At 41.9% G+C, this 25,359-nt stretch overlaps 1 protein-coding gene across 12 annotated transcripts; it reads left to right on the top strand.

Moving 5' to 3' along the window:
- Positions 1 to 1,031: 1,031 nt before the first annotated feature.
- On the top strand, positions 1,032 to 25,233 carry tfcp2 (transcription factor CP2). Of its 12 annotated transcripts, none has more exons than XR_009790759.1 (19): positions 1,032 to 2,207; positions 2,447 to 2,640; positions 3,605 to 3,753; positions 4,897 to 4,973; positions 5,516 to 5,621; positions 5,915 to 6,021; positions 7,281 to 7,433; positions 7,540 to 7,650; positions 7,950 to 8,038; positions 8,119 to 8,167; positions 12,258 to 12,351; positions 12,428 to 12,518; positions 12,605 to 12,711; positions 13,027 to 15,180; positions 15,868 to 16,042; positions 16,223 to 16,752; positions 16,853 to 17,649; positions 17,858 to 17,964; positions 18,083 to 18,449. XR_009790759.1 is itself a non-coding variant. In XM_061789838.1 (16 exons), the coding sequence occupies exons 2-16, from the start codon at positions 2,519 to 2,521 to the stop codon at positions 23,218 to 23,220; spliced, it is 1,488 nt and encodes a 495-aa protein (XP_061645822.1). In that variant the 5' UTR covers positions 1,032 to 2,207; positions 2,447 to 2,518; the 3' UTR covers positions 23,221 to 25,233. The 12 variants fall into 12 exon arrangements, 2 of the variants coding, with proteins under 2 accessions (XP_061645822.1, XP_061645865.1); XR_009790762.1 differs by having other exon boundaries at positions 13,027 to 15,758; XR_009790765.1 differs by having other exon boundaries at positions 13,027 to 16,042; positions 16,853 to 17,013; positions 17,159 to 17,649.
- The last annotated feature ends 126 nt before the right edge of the window (positions 25,234 to 25,359 follow it).

The following is a 25,359-nucleotide window of genomic DNA, read 5'->3' as shown; positions in this document are numbered from 1 at the left end:
GTTTAAATTATTTTACCATGATGTAGATGGGAAGAGAAATGAAGTCGGGGTTATTTTAAAAGGAGAGTTGGCTAAGAATGTCTTGGAGGTGAAAAGAGTATCAGATCGAGTGATGAGGCTGTAACTTGAAATTGAGGGTGTTATGTATAATGTGATTAGTGGCTATGCCCCACAGGTAGGATGTGACCTAGAGGTGAAAGAGAAATTCTGAAAGGAGCTAGACGAAGTAGTTCTGAGCATCCCAGACAGAGAAAGTCGTGATTGGTGCAGATTGTAATAAACATGTTGGTGAAGCAAATAGGGATGATGAAGAAGTGATGGGTAAGTACGGCATCCGGGAAAGGAACTTGGAGGGACAGATGGTGGTAGACTTTGCAAAAAGGATGCAAATGGCTCTAGTGAACACTTTTTTTCCAGAAGAGGCAGGAACATGGGGTGACCTACAAGAGTGCAGGTAGAAGCACACAGGTGGATTACATTTTGTGCAGACAATGTAATCTGAAGGAGGTTACCGACTGTAAGGTAGTGGTAGGGGATCGTGTGGCTAGACAGCATAGGATGGTGGTGTACAAGATGACTCTGGTGCTGGAGAGGAAGATTAAGAAGACAAAGGCAGAGCAGTGAACCATGTGGTGGGAGCTGAGAAAGGAAGAGTGTTGTGCAGCTTTTCGGGAAGAGGTGAGACAGGCTCTCGGTGGACAGGAGGAGCTTCCAGAAGACTGGACCACTGCAGCCAAGGTGATCAGAGAGACAGGCAGGAGAGTACTCGGTGTATCTTCTGGCAGGAAAGGAGAGAAGGAGACTTGGTGGTGGAACCTCACAGTACAGGAAATCATGCAAGGAAAAAGGTTAGCTAAGAATAAGTGGGACACTAAGAGGACCGATGAGAGCTAAACTCAGGACACAAGTGAGTACTTGCGAGCAACAGTATGGTTTCATGCCTAGAAAGAGTACCACAGGTGCATATATCTGCATGAATGAGAGGTGGAAGGGGGGGGGGGGGGGGGGGGGAGTGAGGCGACAGGGAGAAGAGATAGCGAGGGTGGAGGACTTTAAATACTTGGTGTCAACAGTCCAGAGCAATGGTGAGTGCGGTAAGGAAGTGATGAAACGGGTCCAAGCAGGTTGGAACAGGTGGAGGAAGGTGTCAGGTGTGTTATGTGACAGAAGAGTTTCTGCTAGGATTAAGGGCAAAGTTTATACGACAGTGGTGAGGCCAGTCATGAGACCATGGCACTGAAGAGGCAACAGGAAGCAGAGCTGGAGGTGGCGCAAATGAAGACGTTGAGGTTCTCTCTAGGAGTGAGCAGGTTGGATAAAATTAGAAAGGAGCTCGTCAGAGGGACGGCCAAGGTTAGATGCTTTGGAGACAGTTTGGAGAGAGCAGACTTCGATGGTTTGGACACGTCCAGAGGAGAGAGAGTGGCTATATTGGTAGAAGGATGATGAGGATGGAGATGCCAGGTCAGTGAGCTTGAGGAAGACCAAAGAGAAGACAGATATATGAAGCGAGGGAAGACATGAGAGCAGTTGGCGTTTGAGAGGAGGATGTAAAGAAAGAGGAAGATGATACATTTTATCAGCATAAGCGGTATGCAAAATGGATGAATGGTTGGATTTTAGGGGAAAATTGGTCAATGAATGTAGCAAATATTGGGGTTTTTGATAATGTAAATAAACAGTATGTGGGATAAAAGATGCATATCGACAAACTAACATTCGCACCTGTGTCAAATTTAGATCCTTCAGTTAACCCAACATGCATGTTTTATGAATGTGGTAGTAAGCATGAGTACCTGAAGAAAACCCACGCCTGACGGAGATAACACGCAAACACTTGTTCCTGTGTGGAACTATTTAATAACTTCCAACCGGTAGGTGGCAGCATTGTGTTTAAAAAAATAACACGAAGAAGCTATGTACGGAAATTACGACAGCTACGTTTTCCAAGCTTGATAAATAAACAAAAGGAACATAAATTCCATATTTAGTTTACGGCCTATTTTGGCTGATTCCCGGTTAAAGAATGCGTGTTGTGAAATATATTGTGGTGTTGTCGTGAAACCTCCTGAACAATTGTTAGCATCGCCGTGGCTAGCATGACTAGCTCGACATGTTTATTTTAGTACTGGAGCGACGGCGCACGGCATGATGGCATGAAAACCTCGCACTCTTAGCAAGCAGCTACGTTTCCTTTTCGCCGTAAGGTAAACTGCAGTTTTAAGCGGGCCGCTTACTGTCAAAATGAAAACATTGATAGCGTGACTAACTATGAAAGTTCAATGCACTAATCCGCTAACATTACCTTTAGAACTTTGCTTGCTCAAAATTACTTATTCTTGTCATTTTGCAAAGCCGTTTTTTTGGGGAGGGGGGAGATATTACCCACATGATATGTAGTCGTTGTTACAGTCATGTGGAAGTCTAACTTTCTTTCTCATCGAAGGTTGAAACTTGCAAGTCTCGAGTTGAGTGTGCTGTCAGAACCGAACCCCATTGAGATCTGTAAGCAGTCATCATGGCCTGGGCTCTGAAGTTGCCGCTCTCCGACGAAGTGATTGAGTCCGGACTGGTCCAGGACTTTGATGCCAGCCTGTCGGGCATCGGCCAGGAGCTTGGTGCTGGGGCATACAGCATGAGGTACTGAAGCAGTTTTCACTCAGCAGGGCACTGATACTGAAATTGTTATTATGCAGTCATAACTGTAGGCATAGATGTGCAAGGGCCAGTCGTTGACTGTAATTTTAGCTTTTGTCCAGATTCATAACAAATTTAGGAATGCAATAAATTAGTCTGCGACTAATTAGGGTCGCGGGCTTGCTGGAGCCTATGCCAGCTGACTCTTGGTGAGTGGTGGGGTACACCGTGAACTGGTCTGCACCCAATCGCAAGGCACACATAGACAAACACCCATTTGCACTCACATTTACACCTATGGACAAGTTAGTCTCCAATGTTACTGTCAAACCTACCATCCAGCCATCCATTGTCTTTACCGCTTATCCTCACTAGGGTCACGGGCTGCTGGAGCCTATCCCAGCTATATTCGGACGGGAGGCGGGGTACACCCTGAACCGGTCGCCAGCCAATCGCAGGGCACATAGAAACAAACAACCATACGCACTCACATTCACACCTACGGGCAATTTAGATTCTTCAATCAACCTACCACGCATGTTTCTTGGGATGTGGGAGGAAACCGGAGTGCCCGGCGAAAACCCACCCAGGCACGGGGAGAACATGCAAACTCCACACAGGCGGGGCTGGGATCTGAACCCCGGTCCCCAGAACTGTAAAGCAGATGTGCCGTGCCTCAAACCTACCAAATAGGTGAACATTTATTTTTTTGCAGAGAAATAGTCTCCCCTCTGTTTCATTGTCAAGCTCCTGTGCTTCATTATGTACTGTAGTGTTTCCGCTGTAAATTACTCTGTTGAGAAGAGGGGTGAGATTCAGCCTGGATACTTTGGTATTTGCTAGCGCTGCCTTGATTATAGTTATCTGAAGTGCAGAGCATGTCCAATCGGGAACAAAAACGTACACCTGTTCATCCGTTGCTCTTCTGTAAATGTACTAACAGTTGCTCTGTTTGTCTGACCTATAGCGACGTACTTGCCCTGCCTATCTTCAAACAAGAGGAGTCCAACTTGCCTCCTGACACCGACAAGATCCTTCCCTTCCAGTATGTTCTGTGTGCTGCTACCTCGCCAGCCGTTAAACTGCATGATGAAACACTCACCTACCTCAATCAAGGTCAGCGCATCAATAACAGACATACTTCATTGACATAATGATGACTGTCATCTGTGAGGTAAATCACAGTGTGACCGAGTTAGTGCGACTGACAGCTACAATATGTTACAGTGGAATTGCCAATGTTGCCCAAGTGGTGGAATTTGGATTTCAGTTTTATGAAAAAATAGGCTTCAAAATTTAAGCGAAACTTCTTAAATCTATCTCGGAGCTAACGGTTCTCCAAATGAGAGGCAGTGTTCTTGCTTGGTCTTGTTTATCAAATGTTCATTCAAAATACTGTCAGCACAGCATCACCGCTACTATTATTAGTGTAGCATAATTCAGCTAGCTTAATGCTAACATTCAATTAGAAACATCATGGACGGGCAAACGGAAAGTAGCATCGTTATTGCGCAAATTTTACACTATTACAACAGCTGTTACTTTCACACAAACAGGGTAGTAGCACATGTAAAACAGAAATATATTCTCTCCTCTGTGGAAACAAGAACGGTTGGACTCGACTCACTGTCTTACTTCCCAACTGTACCTATGTCACACTACTACCAACGTCAGGCTAAACGTGCGGACTGGATTGGGCAGCACACGCTCATTATTTCTCCGGGCACTCCGGTTTCCTCCCACATCCCAAAAACATGCATTAATTGGAGACTCTAAATTGCCCGTAGGCATGACTGTGAGTGCGAATGGTTGTTAGTTTCTATGTGCCCTGCGATTGGCTGGCAACCAGTTCAGGGTGTACCCCGCCTCCTGCCCGATGATAGCTGGGATAGGCTCCAGCACACACGCGACCCTAGTGGGGAGAAGCGGCTCAGAAAATGGAGGGATGGATGGACATACACAAATTGATCTTACCAATAAGATGATTAGTGTTGTGTAGCTGAAAGCATAGTGATTTATTAGCAGTATGTTGGGTCTTCAAAAGGTGAGTAGTTTTACTTGATTTTAGTTTTGCCCTAGATCAAATTAGTTCTCTTTACATAACTTTCTTTTGAAATGTTTTAAAGTTAGAACAATTTGGAAGTAAACTAATATCACAGAATAGGTTTTGCACGTTGTTTTCACTGTGTTAGTTTAGATCAGAAAGGGCGGTGGTTTTCTTTGTTGACCATGTTATTCCCTGTGTACTTGTCATTACAGGGCAGTCCTATGAAATTATCATGCTTGATAATCGGAAAATTGGTGAACTTCCGGAAATCTCTGGTAAAATGGTTAAGGTGCGTTACTCAAGACGCATGTAAAGAAACAATTGTATGTTTATTTTTGCTATGATGGCCATTGGGCATGGCTTTTGATTTTTAAATAACAAAAATAAACATTTACAGACTAATTATGTGAGGGGAAATGTGGCATTAGTTGCGTTCTTTCACTTTCTCTTGTCCAAATCTGTTGATTGCGTTGTAATCTTAGTCCTGTAGTTACGATACAGATTGAGGCCGGATCACTTTCTCATGACAACTGAACTGCTGCTATTTTTAAAATTGTATTTATTTATTTTTTTCCCAATTTTTTTATTTTTTATTTTTTCTAAGCTCTTAAGGACTGATAGTGTGTGTGGGTTGGTTTTAAACTACATGATGCAAGTGACACAATTCCCCCCCAAAACCTATCAAATGGGACGTTATCAGGTTGTAACCGTGTCTCAGTTGCAGCTGGACAAAATCAAAATAATAATCTGTTAATTCCCTTTTCCCATCATATTTCAACAGTATGAACACAACACACATCTCTGTAATATGCACATTTTTCTAAATTGCAGAGCATCATTCGCGTGGTGTTTCACGACCGCCGACTTCAGTACACAGAGCACCAACAGCTGGAGGGTTGGCGCTGGAACAGGCCCGGGGATCGCATTCTGGACCTGGGTGAGTGCCTCTTAAGTGGTTGACTGTTGTTTTTGCAGATTGCTCTTTATTTCATGAAAGTGTTATTGGAACAGGTCATTGAATTCCTCTAAGGAAAATCTGAACATTTTATTGATTAAAAAATGGAACTAACAAAGCTTTGACTCAGTGAGCTAGAAAATTAGCACATTGATACAATGTATTTGCACCACTCACTTTTCATTTGAGACAACAACCCAATACTTGCAACAACAGTAGAATACCGTATTGACTTGCTTTTTGTTAAAAGCCTGTTGTGCATTGATCTGTTGCAGATATCCCCATGTCAGTTGGCATTATCGACCCACGGGCTAACCCTACTCAGCTTAACACTGTGGAGTTCCTATGGGAACCGTCAAAAAGAACCTCAGTTTTTATCCAGGTAGCATGTTCCTCTGGATTGACTTCCTCCTCTCACCAATATTATTCAGGTCAAATCAGTAAATCAGAGTTCTGTATGGAAACATTTCAAGGCATTGTTGATCTAAGCAAGAAACCTCATTTTGAATATCTGACTCAACATTACCGAGATAGCTGCAGTCCATCCATTTTCCTTACTTGGGTTGCGGGCTAGCCGGAAGATATCCCAGCTGACTCTGGGTGAGAGGCTGGGTACACCCTGAAGTGGTTGCCAGCCAATCACAGGGCACATATAAACAACCATTCGCACTCACATTCACACCTATTTGGCCACTGTCCTATTGTTTACATCTTTAAGGCCTGCCGCATACCGAGCGTCGCAGCCGAACCACACTGAACTATCATGCAGTGTGTGGGGTTCAGCAGCTAGTTTTCATGAGTGGCCGACTATCGGCCATTAGTTTTGCTCTGATTAAAAACTTGAATTGCTGCTGTGCAGTGTCCAAATATTCCAAATGTAACAACAATTCAAAACAATTCATGAGCTTTCACCGAAAAGGTTCTAAGCGTGAGCGAGACCGAGTCACGGCCGCTGCCAAGCTGCACCAATACAGTTTATATGGTATGTGTTTTACAATAATATTCAAACTGTATTTAAAATTTCATATGTACTTAATGTCAAAATGTGGAAAGTCCCTGTCGCAGGATGCACAGGTGCAGTCAGTGAATGGGGCGATTGATCTTTGCCACTATTTGGCGCTAGATGCTGTGGTAAGGTACCTAAAGGGTGTAACTACACAAACGGCAGTCTTCTGATTGGTCAACTCCCTGTATAATATTGTAGTATGATATTGCAATGTTCTGAACTAGTTTTGAAAACTTGTGGAAATAGAATAAAACAAATAATAATCTGCTTGAAACATGTTTATCGTGGGTTCCTAATCATTGGCTTATTAAAACATGCAAGTGTAGTTACAGTGTCATAAGCCAACAATGCGATTATATCACAGTATCTGGGTTTTGTTCCCCCATCTTCCATTATTTTGGCCTGCTGGCCTGATGGACACTATCTGCGTATCTGGCACCTACGAAGCCCATGCTGGAAACAAAAGCCAGATCAGGATTTACCATTTCAAACCAGACTCCGATAAACTTAACTGAACCATTTTTCAGCAAGTTGGCTTTATACAATGACTTGTTCTCAATCTTTTTTGCATTTTGTCACGCTTTTCTTGTTTCTGCATCAAATTCTATCGTCTGTATCGTTTTCAACAATGGTAGGTTCACTGCATCAGCACAGAATTTACCATGCGTAAACACGGCGGGGAAAAAGGGGTTCCCTTTCGCATCCAGATCGACACGTTCAAAGAGAACGAGAGCAGCGAGTACACCGAGCACCTCCACTCCGCCTCCTGTCAGGTCAAAGTTTTCAAGGTGAGCAGAATGACGAGACTCCTGACAAGTCGAAAATCACACGTTTTCTGGTGTATGTGGTATCGGCTGAGCGGTCAGCTCAGTGACACCATGTCACCTCTTTCAGCCGAAAGGTGCGGATAGAAAGCAGAAGACTGATAGGGAGAAGATGGAGAAAAGGGCACCACAGGAGAAGGAGAAATACCAGGCCTCGTATGAAACTACAATCCTCACAGAGGTTAGTTTTTTAATAACCTAGCCTAATCGTTTGTGAAAATAAATTCTAGATTTATTTATTTACTGAATAAATGTGTACTTATCAAATGTAATGGGAATATTCGTATTGTAAAATGATTCAAATTGCCCTGTGTACTCATCTATTGCTGCAAGTCAGCCATTTCCAAAATGCACCTACTAAAGTCACTGAACATCTCCTGTCTCTTTAAATATCCTAGTTTTATTGGACCAGCAGCCTTAGCATCACAATGCATAACAGGCCTGCTTGATGCACTAACAGAGCCTTTGGCCTCTTCACAGTGTTCCCCCTGGCCCGAGGTCCCCTATGTAAACAACTCTCCATCACCGGGCTTCAACAGCACGCAGAACAGCTTCCCAGTTGCAGAAGGGTAAAATGTGTTCTTGGCACCATCTGATGCTTATGGCTACCCCTGTCCTCCTCGCTAACACAATCCTTCCGCTTTTTTAGAAACGGATCACCAAACCACCAGCCTGAGCCTGTGGTTCAAGTAGCTGACGTAAGTAAAATCGGCGTTTTTTAAATTTTTTCTTTTTTTGTTTCCCCCCAAAAGGTCTGGCAGCTACAGCATTGCCCAGTGTAAAAGTGCATGTAGTTCGATCCATCTGTTTTCCGCACTGATTCTTCTCACTAGGGTCGCTGGCATGCTGGAGCCCATCCCAGCTGACTCTGGGCAAGAGGCAGGATAGACACTGAACTGTTTGCCAGTCAATCACAGGGCACATACAGTGGATATGGAAAGCATTCAGACCCCCTGAAATTTTACACTCTTTGTTATATTGCAGCCATTTGCTAAAGCAAAGCAAAGCAAATTTATTTATAGAGCGCATTTCATACACAAGGTAACTCAATGTGCTTTACATGATTAAAAGCATTTAAAAACAAAGACAAAAACTGCTTCTAAACATTTAAAACAAAGGGGGGGGGGGGAAATAAAAATACAATTAAAACAGCATACAGTGCAAGAAATATCATTTAAAAGTGGAAATGCTCTAAAAAGCATGGAGAAAAGGAAGAGTTTTTAACCTGGACTTAAAAACATGCACACTTGGGGCTGACGTCACTTCTGTTGGCAACTTATTCCATTTGTGTGCAGCATAATAGCTAAATGCTGTTTCACCATGTTTGCTTTCGACTCTGTGCTCCACTATGTGACCTGAGTCTGTCGATCTCTCTACTGGGTTTATATTCCATTAGCATTTCATTCATGTATTCAGGACCTAAACCGTTTGGTGATTTATAGACCAGTAGCAGAACTTTAAAATCTATTGTAAAGCTGACTGGAAGCCAGTGTAAAGACTTTAGAATTTGAGTAATATGCTCTGACCTCTTTGTTCTGGTCAGAACCCGAGCTGCAGCATTCTGAATGAGCTGCAGCTGTTTAATGCTCTTTTTAGGGAGTCCAGTCAGAAGACCATTACCATAGTCAAGTCTACTTGAGATAAAAGCATGGATGAGCTTCTCCTGGTCTGCTTGACACATGCAAGCCTTCACTCTGGATATGTTCCAAGCAATTTTAGTAATTGATTTGATATGACTGTTGAAAGTCAGGTCGGAATCTATGAGAACACCAAGGTTTCGGACTTGGTCTTTAGTTTTTAAAGAGAGTGACTCCAGGTATTTACTAACAGCAATTCTCTTTTCTTTATTGCCAAAAACAATTCTCTAAATTCTTAATTGAGGAACATTTTTACTTATCCAGATATTTATCTGTTTTAGACAAGTGATTTGAGATGGGTCTATAGCTTGATAACATGGGCGTGTCCAGCGTTCTATTTTTTAGCAGAGGCTTAATGGCAGCTACTTTAGGAGCTTTAGGAAACTTGCCTGACTGAAGTGAGCAATTAATTATTTGCTGTAAATCAGCTAGCACAGACTTCGCAATAGCTTTGAAAAATGTCAGATGCTATTGAGTCAAGACAGCTCGTTGATGGTTTCAGCTGCTGAACCGTTTTCTCTACAGTAACCGTTTTTTTTCAACTGTATAAAATTCTGACATGGTAATAGAGTTTTTCCTGGGTGGCTTCAGATGTAGTATCCATCCATTATCTGAGCCGCATATCCTCACAAGTGTCGCGGGAGTGCTGGAGCCTATCCCAGCTATCATTGCGCAGGAGGCGGGGTACACCCTGAACTGGTTGCCAGCCAATCGCAGAGATGTAGTATCATTTTATCATTTTGCTGATTTGTGCTAATATTTAACCTGATGGATTATATATTTTTTTCACTAAAATAACAAGCAAATTCATTGCATTTATCTGCTGTTAGGAGTTCTGGAGTTATCTCAGTCGGGGAGGGGAGGCGGGGGGGGTTGTGAGCTTGTCAACCACAGTAAACAGAGTGCGAGTATTGTTGAAGTTCTTACTGATGATTTCAGAAAAGTGTTCCTGTTTAGCCCTGACTAACTCTTGGTTAAAATTACAAAGACTGTCTGTAGCGGTCATAGTCAATTTGGAGTTTAGTTTTTCTCCACTTACGTTCTGCTTTCCTACACTTTGATTTACAGGTCTTTACCATCATTGTACTCCTCCACGGTGTTCTAGTTCGCCTCAAGATTGTCTTAGTTTTAATAGGAGCGACAGCATTCATGACATTTGAGATTTTACAGGAGAAATTATCCAAAGGTACATCAACTGTCTCAGCAGTCACAGTTTGTGGCACAGCAATGGTCTCCATAAACTTAGTGGCGGTACTCTCATTTATGTACCTTTTCTTAATAGACATAGAGGTTGTTTGAACTTTTGGAAGAATCTGTAATTCAAAGAATACACAAACATGGTCAGAAATAGCCATATCCTTAATGTCAATTGATAGAATTTCAACAGCTTTAGAGATGACCAGGTCTAAGATGTGACCTTAAGTGTGGGTTGGACTCTTAATATGTTGAGAGAGGTCAAATGTGTCTAGTCTAGCAGAGAGTTCTTATAGCAGAGATTTTGTTTCCATGTTATTGTCAACATGAATGTTAAATTCTCTCGTTATGACAAAATAGTGATAGTCAGTACAAATAACTGACAGCAGTTCTGAAAAGTCCTCCATAAATTTTTCTTGGAGGCCTATAAATTATTAAAACAATAACCTTTGGGTCACCTTGAACTAAAAAACAGAGATATTCAAAAGAGCTAAAAAAAAAAAAAAGACCTTTGCTCCAATGGGGCAGGGAAGGGTGTGGGAGATTCAACGTGCTGGCTCATCTCATTTGTCATTCGCTCCTCCGATTGTTTGGATGACCCTGATGAATCCGTCCGTGCCTCGTGTCGCCTTATCTCCTGTTCCTCCGATTGTTTGGGCATCTTTTTGTCCTTCAGCCGTGTCACCAAGGCCAGTGTTTTCTTTTTGGGCCGCTGAATTACGTACACAGTAAAACAGGGACACGTCTTCTATTGGGCTTCCCGATCATCTGAGGTCCTGAGCACTCTGGAGAAGGTTTTTGTCCAGGATATCGCTGTACTTGGCCGCATTCATCTTTCCTTCGATTACAACCAGTCGTCCTGTCCCTGCAGCTGAAAAACACCCCCACAGCATGATGCTACCACCACCAGGCTTCACTGTTGGGACTGTATGAGATAGGTGATGAGCAGTGCCTGGTTTTCTCCACACATACTGCTTAAAATGAAGGCCAAAAAGTTCTATCTTGGTCTCGTCAGACCAGAGAATCTTATTTCTCACCATCTTCAAGTCCTTCAGGTGTTTTTTTTTCATGGGCTTTCATGTGTCTTGCACTGAGGAGAAGCTTCCGTCGGGCCCCGACTGGTGGAGAGCTGCAGTGATGGTTGACTTTCTAGAACCTTCTCCCATCTCCCGACTGTATCTCTGGAGCTGAGCCACAATGATCTTTGGGTTCTTCTTTACCTCTCTCACCAAGGCTCTTCTCTCCCGATTGCTTAGTTTGGCCGGATGGCCAGATCTAGGAAGGGTTCTGGTCGTCCCAAACACCTTCCATTTCAGGATTATGGAGGCCACTGTGCTCTTTGGAACCTTAAGTGAAGCAGAATTTTTTTTGTAACCTTGGCCAGATCTCTGCCTTGCCACAATTCTTTCTCTGAGCTCTTCAGGCAGTTCCATTGACCTCATGATGCTCATTTGCTCTCACATGCACGTGACCTGTAAGGTCTTATATAGACAGGTGTGTGGCTTTCCTAATCAAGTCCAATCAGTATAATCAAACATAGCTGGACTCCAATGCAGGTGTAGAACCATCTCAAGGATGGTCAGAAGAAATGGACAGCACCCGAGTTAAATATGAGTGTGACAGCAAAGGGTCTGAATACTTACGGCTGTGGGATATTTCTGTTTTTTTTTTTAATCTGCAAAAATTTCAACAATTCCGTTTTTTTTCTGTCAATATGGGGTGCTGTGTGTACATTAATGAGGGAAGAAATGAACTTAAATGATTTTAGCAAATGGCTGCAATATAATAATAATAAGAGTGAAAAATTTAAGGGGGTCTGAATACTTTCCGTACCCACTTTAATCTCAGGTGACAAATGTTATGGCGACATACAGCAAGTAGCCTCTGTAACGGAGGTAATAAAAGGTACCTGTTAAAGTTATTGAGGCCGTTAAAGTGACTTTATTTCCCTCTTAAGAATTTGTTACCTGCAGCGACGCCACAAGATGCACAACAGTGGCTTCTCCGAAACCGCTTCTCGCCTTTCTCTCGGCTCTTCACCAACTTCTCAGGTAAAATGTCCCTCCTAGATATCAATCATAACAATTGTGTATGTAAAACAAATGGGCTGTCATGTGTCATTAACAGGAGCAGACCTGTTGAAGCTGACCAGGGAAGATGTCATACAGATCTGTGGCCCAGCAGACGGCATACGACTATTCAATGCACTAAAAGGACGGTGAGTACTGTGCAACTTGACACCTTGTTTTTTCGATTGATCAGTGAGAACGGGAACAACTGAAAATGCGTGTGTGTTGTGTACAGGGTGGTCCGTCCGAGGTTAACTATCTACGTGTGCCAGGAGTCGCAGCAGGCACGCGATCAGCAGACCAAACATGAGAACGGAGAGGCTGCAAACAGCACTTTCTTTAGTCAGTGCACATTACCTTGTTTCTTACTGTGACAAAGAATGTTCGATCTTTAGATAGGTATTTGAAGATATTTCCTAAATTGAAAATGAAAAATGATTTACTCATACGTGCAAATCACTCGCCTTTTGGCGAAATTCTCCGTTTTGAACTCAATAAGCCATTTAGGTGAATCGTATAGATCCGATGAGTTTTACCAGGGGGCGGGGGTCAACGTCACTGACGTCATAGGCTGTTTCGTACTCCTTGAACGCTGGCAGCTAGATCCATTCTACACATCCACACACAGATGTAATTCTGAATATTATTCCGCGGCAGACGAATATGCAAGCGCATTGGCCAGAGGTTCCGCCTGTGCGCTTGGGACCTGCTTTGGACAAGTCACAGGACTTGACGAGACCAGAAAAAACACTTCCGCCGCTTCTGCTGTTAAGTAACTGTACTTTTACTCCGTTACAATGATCTAAATGTCGCTCGCTACTTTATCAGTTATTCCTTATTTATCAACTATTTTGTACGCGAGATTCGCGCTTCCGCATCGGGCACTGTTTGCGTCAATCCAGTTTAAGCGCTAGTGACGTTTAAGTTTAGTTCACCAATCAAACGACACAAAGTCACATGACCTCATACATCTTCTGTTGGGCTTTCCGGGCATAGCTATTAACACTAGATAAGCCAGCCCGGCTGATTGTTGTGCCTACCATGTGCCGGCCATGTTGGGAAGGTCGTCGTTACCATGAAGGCAACAACGAGCTACTCTTGTTTACATTTAGACGAGCAAAAACATTTGTCTGTCACTGTCTGGCCAAACGTGGATATTTCAGCTCACTTATAACTTGAGAAAACACCGTGCAGTAAATTGCAGATGTGTTGTTGTAGTCTTGACTGTGCATACACACACAGTATCAGAATTTGCACATTCACATTTTATTTTGTAATTTTTTAAAATGTTCATGCTGTGGTAAAAAAAAAATAATCAGAAGCTACTCACTATTTACTCAGTAATTATTTCACTGTATACTTTTTACTCTAGTAATTTTTTTGAAGGACTCCTTTTTACTTGAGTCACTTTATTGTCAAGTAACAGTACTCTTACTTGAGTACAGTATTTGGCTACTCTACCAACCTGTGGAGCGGACATCCTCTATTGCTACTCTTACGTTTAAGCAAGGTTTTTCTCATCAGATCAGCTAGTGTCGTATTTGTTGCACTGGTCTTTTCGTTGAAGTGCTGCGGGTCGTGGCCCGAGTTGCGATCCCAGTGGAACTGCAAAGCACACGTAACATTGGCGACAAGAGTTGATCTGCTAGTAAATCTTGTATTAATTAGGAAACGCTGCTACAATTATCTAATTAGTTTACGGATGTTAATGTTAAATGTATTAAGCGATGGAGCGATCTTTTATGTCATGACACAGAATGAACTAACTTCAAATTCAGAAATGGCCAATAAAAACAGAAAAATATTGTACTTAATACTTTCCCGGAGGATGCATTTGGGATTAGCCTTTCAAGTTGGTAATAGTGAAAAATGTAGTGAAACAGACAATGATTTTAGTAATTTCTTTTCCCAGAATGAGAGTGCATAAAGAGGACGATGCTATTCATGTGGCACAGCTTGAAGCAGGCATCAGGTGCAGGTGGAGATAGGCCTGGCTGAAGTTGGAGGCCAGAACATGAGGCAAATTTAATGTTAATCTTAAATTGATACATCAACATGTATTTGAGCCTTGTAAATAAGTTTTTCTGCGTAAAGAATTTATTTATTTTTATTTTTATTTTTTTGCCTTATTGTACTTTTCAGTCTTCCAGATTCCTTCATTTATGTTAAAGGTCAGAGGACAAAGATGTTAAAAATGTTCTTGATAACTCTTGAACCACTTTACAAATCACATCTGCCATTTCGAGGTGATTATATAGCAGATATACAGCAGTTAAATTGATAAATATGATTCAGAATGCGCCTTCTGCTTTTTGCATCTAGCGCCTTACGGTCTTCGTCTCTTTCCGGCGCTGTGATGTAACACTAGCCAAACAACCTGATCATTCGGCGGTGTGTGCTATTGTTCCATGCTGTTGTTCCCATCCATGTATAGTTGTTGTCGTATCAATCAGCGATTTAATGATGGTTTATTGTGTGGAATTTGGTTGTACAAATGGTTCAGGCAGGGACAAGAGTTTCTTTGGGTTTCCAAGTGAAAAATGAATATGTGACCAGTGGATAAGGAAAGTCAATCGACGGGAAGAAATGTGGTCACGTATGGGTGCCTAGCAAGCATTCCAAACTCTGTGATGATCACTTCGAACCGGTGTGTTTTGAGAAACATTTTGCAGAAAGCATTGGATACACAGGTGTAGTTAGGCAGAGGCTGAAACCAGCTGTGGTGCCAACTATTTTTCCTATGGCCATCGCGAACCTCAACCGCCAACAGGAGAACAAAATCTTGCAGCGGCGAAGTGGCCCAGACAAGAGGTGAGAATTTCCTTGTATATACACCTATGACTCTTTTATGGTTATTATGCACTGGGCGGTGGGGGAAAAAAAAGACCCACACAGTACTTTTCAGTACTGCCGTCTGTACATTTGCCTATAGGACAACCCAACAGACACGGCAAAGACTTTCTGTGCGGCGTGTTGTAAAGCTACTCGAGCGAGTGGCACACAATGTATAGGAATACTGCATACTATGTAAAAGCTTGTACCGTGTCACTAAAACATATGAATATATAATACGTATAGTTGTGCTCAAAATATTGGCACCCCTGGGGTGCCATTATTTCTAGTCATGACTGAAAATACATGCTTTTTTTCCCCTCAACTATCTGACCCAATGAGCATGCCTGTTATATTTTATTGTAACAAAAGAATCCCCCTCTCACTATTCTGGCATTTAGTGAATAGACATAATTTTGGTAATCCTAAAACAGGAAAAGTTAAGTCTGATTTCATGTCAGACAGTCAACAAAAAAATTCTACCACAGTCCAATCGCAACTGTGTGTGTATCCAGGCTACGGTTGGCAATAAGCCAGTCAGTACTCAAACATCATGGGTGAGTTGGAATATACCGTAATATACTGTATTTATCAAGTGCTTTGATCATTACCTCAAATCATCGCAATCATTACCTCCTCACTCACACAAGGTTTTCACATTTTCAGTATAAGCAATAATATGGGACCCAAGTCACATCGACTGAGCCAGAGGCATAAAAAAAGTTCCATGTGAGCTGGATGATTCCATATTAGACAGAAATGTCGAAGAAGACGACTAGTCTCCTAGTGATGAGGATCAATCTGATGATGATGATGATGATGACGACATTGAAGAAGAATGGTCAGTAATGAGGGAAGCTTGCAAAGACAACTAGAAAGTCGAATGTTTTTTTGTGGATACTGTAAATATACTAGTTTATTCTTTTCACGTTATAAGTTACAGATACAGCTCTTGTTTTTTGTTATACTGTAGAACTGGGGCAAGACAAAATTATTCACACTTCACACTTGATTTTTACAGGATTTCCTTGGAGAAGGAGTCCATCGTTGATGGAAACCCTATTCGAATTTGTTTTTGAATCGTGCCTACGAGCACTCCTGGCAATCTGTGCTGTCTGTTCCAGCCCATGCTTGGTGGCTATTAAAAATATGAGAGGAAGCCTTGCCGTGTTCAGAGCAACATGCAGACATGGTCACATCCAAGAATGGTACAGCCAACCAATGTCAGGTTGTATGCCTCCAGGTTATTTGCTGGGTGCCAGTGCCATCCTTTTTAGTGGCTGCAGTCCAATGAAAGCGATAAATATGCTCAAAAATGTGAACATAATGACTTTTTCAAAGAGGACATTCTGTCGTATTCAGAATGCTTACCTGCTTCCAACCGTCAACCTAGTTTGGGAAAGTCAACAGTCTTCCCTTCTGGAGGGAGTTCAGGGAAAACAGCTAACAGTTGGTGGTGATGCATGATGCTGCTCTCCTGAGGACACGGCCAAATATGGTTCATACACTGTTATGAACCTTGAAGACTCACAGATCTTGGACGCCCACTTGGTACACGTAAATCTTTGCAATTACATTTCTCGGGATCAAGCTAGTAGTCAGGGCAAATGTTTTGTGTATTCATATATTGTGCAAATAATTCCCATTTCAGGTTACAGAGGTAAAGAACTCCCATGCCATGGAGTTGGAGGGCTTGAAGAAGTGCCATGCCTTGTTACAGAGGAAAGGTGTCATCATGAAAAAGAGTGTGACAGACCGCCACTCTCAAATTAAGACATTTCTGAGGGAAACCCATAAGGACCTTTGCCACTGGTTTGACTTTTGGCATGTCGCAAAAAGTAGTCTTACCTCTGCGTTTGTCACTTTTGTTACTGTCCATGCAAGTTTCATTTTTTTATATTGAAGGACTAATAAGACAAAGGTGTTTGATGCACTGGACTAATGATTTCCTTTTCAGGAATCAAGAAGGAGCTGATGGCCCTTTCAAAAAAGGCTGGTTGCGAGGCGGTGTTGAAATGGTCGCAGTCCATCACCAATCACATATATAGATTAGCAGCATCAAGCAAAGGGAACAGTGAGGAATGTCGGCAGAAGTGGATGTCAATCGCCAACAATGTCTTGAATGTTCACAAGGGCCATGCTAAAGTATTTCCAGAATGTCTGCATGATGAACGGTTAGAGTAAAGAGAATGGCTCATAAAAGGGAAAGTGAATCAAATAAGCTTATTGAAAGATGATTCTGAGTACTTCTCTTAATTCTGTCCATTGATGTGTTCCAGGATCAAAAGCACATAAGGAACTGCTCATAATAGTAAATAATATGCTGCTCAAAGACATTGGCATCTTATTGCCTATTCAACAAACATCAAGCCTTGAAGCCTACCATAAAGTAGTGCTGTATTTTGCTCCAAAGGCCTCCCATTTCTCACACAAGACAATGAAAGCAAGGTACTGTACATTAGCGGTGAAACTAAATATACACTTCAACACAGCCATAATGTACATGGCTCATGTTTGAGGAGCAAATGAAATGTGCTGAATTTGTCACGACTCTAAACTTGGTTATACAGCTGTCACTATCGAATATTTTTAGAATCGATTACTGCAAAATATTTGTATTCTTGTTTATTGTTGCTCCTGGTTGTTTGTATTTTAGGTTGCTTCTGTCAGCTTTAAATTTCAATGCAAACTGCAAAAGACGGCAAGCGCGAAGGAAGGATGGGGAGCCACAGTGGAGCATCTCTTACCCAAAAGGGAAGGATGGTAAGCCAGTGGCAAAGGAGATCAAGGTGCCAATTACCTATGTTAACTATGGTCAGCGTTGTACGTGTTTGATGACAATACTTGCTCCTTCAGATTTGTCCAAACATTTTTATTCTAGACTGTCCAGACGCTGCTGGATAAAGTAATGCAAAGGAGACAGAAATTTCCAACCTTGGAGGTAGCTGGGGTAGATGCAAGCGAGATATCTGTGCCACGAAATGTTGAGAAATATGACGGGATTGACGAGATGCAGGTGGTATGTGGGGAAAAAAAGAACGCACCAGGTTCAACAAAGTTCTGATTTAATTAGACTTATCCACAATAATTGTCGTGTTCACTCTCCCACTGAGCACGTATTCTACTAAGGATCCCAAGGATGGGATAGATGCATCGTGTGAATCGTCTGTATGCAATGTACCTGTATGCAATGTACCTGTAGAACCTGAATGTTTAAAAAAAGAATAAAGAAAAACAAGTCACTGAAATGCACTTTTTCAATTTTCTTATTTTCATGCGCAGTGTTGATGCTGTAACTGTACATAATGTTTGACTGTATTACAATATTAATAATACTCTAGGAATGAAACCCCTGCCTTGTTTATTTGATGAACATGTAGGCCTACTATGCTACTGTGTTTTAAAGCTGGTCATTATGGTGGTACTTGGAGAACAAAGTATATTTTTTTTACGGTGGTACTGGGTGTAAAATAGTTTCAGTTTGAGAACCACTGGTCTACATCGTCTTCTCCCTAAAAAACATACTCATTTTCTGGGTCTTCATCACCGATTGGGCCATTTGTCTGGATGTACTCCCAGAAGCTGGTTTCCATCACATACTGATTTAGACAGTTGGCTTCAAATCCTTCATGTTCAATGTTGCAGTATATCATGCCATCTACCTGGAGGAGCTGACTACGACTGAGCTGACAGAGAAGATCGCCCAGCTCTTCAACATCTCGCCCCGACAGATCAACCAGATCGTCAAACAGGGTCCCACTGGCATCCACGTGCTGGTCAGTGATGAGGTGAGCGTCCGAATCTCTCCTGTTTTCCACTGATATCAGATCTTCAAAATCATTAGGTTTCTTGCTGTTACATAGTGTAAATAAATAGTCCCTGAGGATTTGATAGATGCTCAAGAAATGACTACAAATGTAGTGATTGATCTCAGCCAACTTGTCAAGTATTCAAAATAAGTAGGCTTCTTGCTTTGACAGTGATATACAGTAATCGTATTTGGACATTTGACTGAGAGGTGACAGTGTACTGATTTGATTTTTGACCTCAGCTATCTCATCCACCAGTTGTCATATATGTATAAAACATAAACTTATATACAAATATGATTTGCTCTGCAGCCTCAGCTGCCTTAGCCACCTTCTCAGGGCATTGAATCGATTGCAACTGGACTACTCTTTTTGTCTTACACGTTTTGCCTCATCTGAGCAGGCTTCATCAGTTCATGCAACAAGGCTTAGTTAGGACACACTAATAGTGTTCGTGTGGAAAACTCATTAATGTTCCAACTTAGAGGCATGCCCCACATCACGTATGGAATCATTCTTTAGGAATGCCATTGTCCGTTGTTCAGATTCGTTAGGTTGAAACTCTCTCATTGATATTCCATTCAGTTGTAAAGTGGTCCTGGAGTTACCTAACGGTCAAGGAGGCCATGCTGTTCATTGGAGGGAGGGAGGGGGGGGGGGGGAGAGAGAGAGAGAGAGAGAGAGTGTGTGTTGTGTTGTGTTGTCCGGTCTTTGGGATGTACCAGCCTTTGTCCCAGGGTATTACCAGGTTTGAGGTGGCTGAAACTCTTTGTTTCTCAGACAGGCCTGATGCATATGAAATGACAATATTGTTGCATCTGTCACTCTTGTCTTTCTCAGCCAACCTATAAAAATTCACTTCCAGAACAAATTGTCGAAATTTGTCTGAATTTCCATATTTTCAAAATGTTGTCAACATTTCCGTGCAACAGTCATCGTTAATAAATTATGGCTTCAATATTTGTCATTTTAATGTTATTAAATCAACCTTGTAAGGGTGGACACAACTGCAGCCTGAATCAAAGTGACATTTCAATGTTCCGTCATCAAAAATATGTCCATGATTAATTCCTTGATGAGGCCGATGACAGTGGTGTCATCTGCAAACTTGAGAAGTTTGACAGCCGGGTGCGCTGAGGTGCAGTCGTTCGTGTAGAGAGAGAAGAGCAGCGGAGAGAGGACACAACCTTGGGGCGCCCCAGTGCTGATGCTGCGTGTGGATGAGGTGGTCTCTCCCAGCCTCACCTGCTGTGTCCTGCCCGTCAGGAAGCTGTAAATCCACTGGCAAATGGCAGTGGCATGTAAGAAGAATAAATGTAATTATGTCTTCTCTTGCATGCTATTTATATTTATTTCCTCTATCCACAATTGCTGCCGAAACGATGCAAATTTCCTTATTGTGGGACTGATAAAGGTTATATTATAAAAAATGAATATTGTACTTCTAACCTGCCCACATTCGGAAGTGACGTGTGCAGTGACATACTAATTCATTTCCGGTTCAGATGCGGCGTCCTGTATTGACATGATTTTGTTTCTCTAAATACATGTTTGACCTGTTATTTTGTTGTTCAAAGTTGGTTACTCTCTGTGAAAATGCAGTTTTAGCCAAAGTGTATTGTTTCACCAAATCACTTATTTCGATGTTTTGCGACTGCTTGTAACAATTGCTGGGTAATTACATTTGACATCGTCGTCACCTATCCACTCCTCCTCCTCCCTTCATGACACTGGTTAGTGCATCCTAAGCCTTGTTGCATGAACTGATGAAGCTTGCTCATTTGAGAGGCGAAACATCTAAGACAAACAGAACAGTCCAGTTGTGATCGATTCAATGCCCTGAGAATGAAATGACCTGGATGAATGAGAATATTCACCACCTTGGCCACCTTGTGTTACATAGTAAAAAAATTATAGTTGGGATTTTTGCGTAGCTGTACGTTAGTCTTCATTTAACATGGGAAGGGCCGGTAGAGTGTTCGCTTTGGTTACCTGCCTTGTATTTTTAAAGAGCATTAGTTTTGGTTCGGCATGATTTAAAGATTAAATGCTTTTTTCCCCCCACAATTTAAGGTGCGTTAATATGTCTGACATGATTTTGTCAGGTGGCACGGTAGCCGACTGGTTAGCACATCTTCCTCACAGTTCTGAGGACCGGGGTTCAATCCCGACCCCGCCTGTGTGGAGTTTGCATGTTCTCCCCGTGCCTGCGTGAGTTTTCTCCGGTTACTCCGGTTTCTTCCCACATCCCAAAAACATGCAGGGTACGTTAATTGAAGACTCTGCATTGCGCGTAGGTGTGAATGTGAGTGCGAATGGTTGTTTGTTTATATGTGCCCTGCAATTGTCTGGCGACCAGTTCAGGGTGTACCCCGCCTCTCGCCCGGAGATAGCTGGGATAGGCTCCAGCACGCCTGCGACCCTAGTGAGGATAAGCGGTACAGAAAATGGATGGATGGATGATTTTGTCAAAATACCCACAGGATAAAGAATATTACACTTTATACAACCTATTTCTTTCTTAAATTAGCCTGTTAGAAAGGGTGTCTCAAACTCATGCAAATGAGCAGCTGGACACCCCATCCCATATACTGCAGAGTTAATGGGAAGTACGGCTTTTGTTACCATGAAGCTCGAGGTTGGAGCTCAGGGAACAAAGCTTGTAGAGGCAAGCGTGATAGTTTTAAACAGTGTAGTCCAGTAATTGTCCCTTGGGTCTGGATCTTCACTCAGCCAAGCTGCCAAGTCACGGATGGAATAACTATTGGGGTTCTTATCATGTAAATTAGCCCCACTGTAAGAATGTTTGATACCACTTTTTTTTTAAATTCCCTTTCCAGACCGTTACCAGTTCGAGTATACATGTGTCAAACCGCCACAGAGTAGCACCAACTACTGGCAAGGAAGACTTGCTGTCAGATTTTTTTCCCTTATGTTTGGGTGGCTGATATCGGCAGTTTTGGTTGCTTTGAGATAAGGCGGTATCAGTACTCTCCCATCCCTACCACACTGTTAAGTAATTGTGGGTAGACGTGCTCAGACACATGTTCCGAAATAAGCATATAACTGAAGATTTAATTGGTTGTTAAAATTCCCACTCAATGGATAAGTGTCACGACTGTAAACGCAGTGAGTGAAACCCCAAAGCAAACACCATAAACTGAGCAGACTTAACAGAATTTATTAAACAAGATACACACAATTAGGAAAATACAACAAATAGCGCCGTGACAAAAGATTGACATGTAACCAGAAGAACAAACTAAGAGGTAGACAGCGCCACGAGAGGAAGTTGCAGTACAAGAGGAAAAACGAAACTCAAAAATCTACTAATCTGAGTAAGAAAACGAGAATAGAAAACAGTAGTATGAAAATGCGGATATGTGAGTAACAAGAAATGCTGGCATGCACAATACTAACAACATAGGCAAATAACAATGGCGACCAGCAATGAACAATAACTCAGCAACTTCCTCCTGCCTCCCCTGCGTTTAAATACCCCACTGATGATGGCTGCCAGGTGCCACGCAGGGGAGTCCGCCCACCAATCACCTCTAGGAAACTGCAACACACACAAAAAACAACAACAACCAGCAGAAAGCAAAACAAAACAGGGCATGACAGTGAGCAGGCACTCCAGAGACTCAACTATTTGTACACAAGCAATTAAACATTACATTTTTCATAACTTGTGCCCTTAAAGAACCGCTATTGAGGCTACAACAAACATGAACTTTTTTCATCTTTGCTACCTTAGCCACCTTCTGTGCCATAACATCAAAATCAGTAGGGTTCAATTTTTTTGACATGTAGATGAAGGTTGGGGAGCCAGGAGACATGCACTGATTCAGCGCTCATTCAAAACCCTGAATGATGGCTGAAAAAGTTGGCGCTGTGTGCATTCGGAAGCATTTGCATTCCTTTTTCCTTTATCAACCACCTGTATGTGTTGGTACACTTACTATTATACTAGTAAGCAATTTGCCTTTCGGTCTGCATTTTGAAGATTTTCTTTCTTTTGTACTCTACTTCCTAGATGATTCAAAATTTCCAGGATGAAGTTTGTTTTGTTCTGGACACAATGAAAGGTATTTGAACAACTGATCTGTCAACATTTTCTCTAGTTAGTGTCGTTTTCTTAACCGTGACGTTTGTTGTTCTTGTTGTTGCAGACGACACAAATGACGGCTACCACATCATCCTGAAGTGAACCAGATCTAGTCTTTCATCTATCTAGCTTCACCCTCCTTGCTCTTCCCGGATCACATGGAGACGGCGCAGGAAGCCTCTTGAGGCTGCTTGGAGGAACACAACGCACCTGGCCTCTTCATGTCTTACTTGGGAGGGAGTGACTCTGTTACCACGGTGATTAAGCGTATCACCCCTTCTCACGCTGCTGCTCTCTTCCCAACATGGCTGCTTTGTCCTCCTCCTTTGCGTATGTCTCCAGAGTGACTGGCTGGTGCGACCGCTGCGTCTGGTATGCCAAAGCGCGGCACGTCAGAATCAGTTTGCTTTCTTGAAAAAAAAAATTAAGTAACATAAAGTCCAAAAGAGGAACACTACTCAATCGGTGTTACGCGAATTCATTGTGCTGGACTGGGATCGAGCAAAAGACCAGCAAACAACCAGTTACATCAGGGATTTAAAGGGGAAGAGGAATCCAGCTATTAACATGGTTAACATCTACTAGCTAGTATACCGTTGCACTAATTCTGATACTTTCAATGACAACTAAAAACTTTGTGGGTGCAAAATGGCCGACTTATTTAGCACAGCAATATTTCAATTAGCCTTTCTTGGACATTACATTTAAATATATTATTTTAAAATATTTTCCTAACAAGGCACCCATTACTTTCAGAGTTTTTATCTTTGTAGTATGGTACAGTGGGAGGAAAAAGTATGTGAACCCTTTGGAATTAAACATCTGCATAAATTGGTCATGAAGTTTGATCTTCATCGAAATCTGTTCTGGGTTATTATCGGCGCACACCACACACACAATATGGCAGATTTTTTTTCGTGTGGGGTCTGTCACAGATTTAAAAAAAAAACAGCCCTTAGACAGCAATGGCTTCCTCTAGTATTATCACATGGATCCCATTCTTTTTGGTTTTACGTATAGTAGATTTGTTAACAGAGATGTTAGCATTTGCCATTGATTAGTAAGTCTTCAGCTCCCACTCTAGTTTTTTAAATTATTATTTATTTTAAAAAACATTTTTTACCTCATTGAGCAACTGCGCTGTGCTCTTGCAGTCGTCTTTACGGGATAGCCACTCCTCGAAAGAGAAGAAACAGTGCTGAACTTTCTCCATTTGTAGACATTTTGTCTATGGATACTTTACTTTTGTAACCTTTTCCAGCTTTATTCAAGTCAACAATTCTTAATTGGTCTTGAGAGCTCTCTTGTGTGAAGCATGGTACACATCAGGCAATGCTTTTTAACAAATCTAAATTTGTCTTATTGTTTGGACTCCAGGTTGGCTTACACCTGACTGAACTCTCGGAGAATCTGTAGCCTCGAGGTTCACTTACTTTTTCCTCCCTGTACTGTGAATGTTTACATGTTGTTTTCATTACTAATAGGAGAACATATAATTGTTTGTGCGGTGTTAGTTTAAGCAGGCTGTTTATTCTTGTGATTTAGATGAAGATCAGGCCATGTTTTATGACCAATTTATGCAGAAACTTAAATTCCAAAGGGCTCACATACTTTTCCTCCCACCAGCTTTTGTCAATCTGCAATATGTGTGGAACATGCAGAGGGTTGAATTTTCTTTCTCAAGGGCCCACAGTCCCAAAGATGATACAAAAAGCAAAACAAGAACATGATGAATAGAATCATAAATAACCAATATTTTCTCCATTCATATGTACTCCATCCAGTTATGGATGAGATTTGAAGCCTCATTTCACCAGTGGATTTATTTGTATCCATCCAAAATGCTAACAATACATGTAACGTGGGGCACACCAGTCGCATACGAGAGTTTATCTCCTTGCTGTCATGATCAATTGGACATTTTAGATATATGTTCCACCTTGTCAGCCTTGATATGTACGCAACCTTGTTACTGTTCACCATGGGTCATCTCTGAAATACCAGCAAGAATCAACTTTTCTAAATAAATAAAAAAAACATTGACCTATGTCCATTATTGTAGTATTCTTTGCAGTTGAGTAAATAAATGCCCTCGGCCACCGTTTTGGGACATTTTTTGGTAGTTGCTAATTTGTTGTGAGCGCTTTGAAAGACTTAAATGGTGCACGGGATAATTCTGAACAAAACCGTAATGTTGTTCAAACCATCATAAAATGCACATGTACAAATGAAGTCCTCTCA

Source organism: Phyllopteryx taeniolatus, chromosome 1, assembly GCF_024500385.1.
Source record: "Phyllopteryx taeniolatus isolate TA_2022b chromosome 1, UOR_Ptae_1.2, whole genome shotgun sequence".
NCBI lineage: Eukaryota > Metazoa > Chordata > Actinopteri > Syngnathiformes > Syngnathidae > Phyllopteryx > Phyllopteryx taeniolatus.
This window is presented reverse-complemented; position numbering and strand designations above follow the sequence as displayed.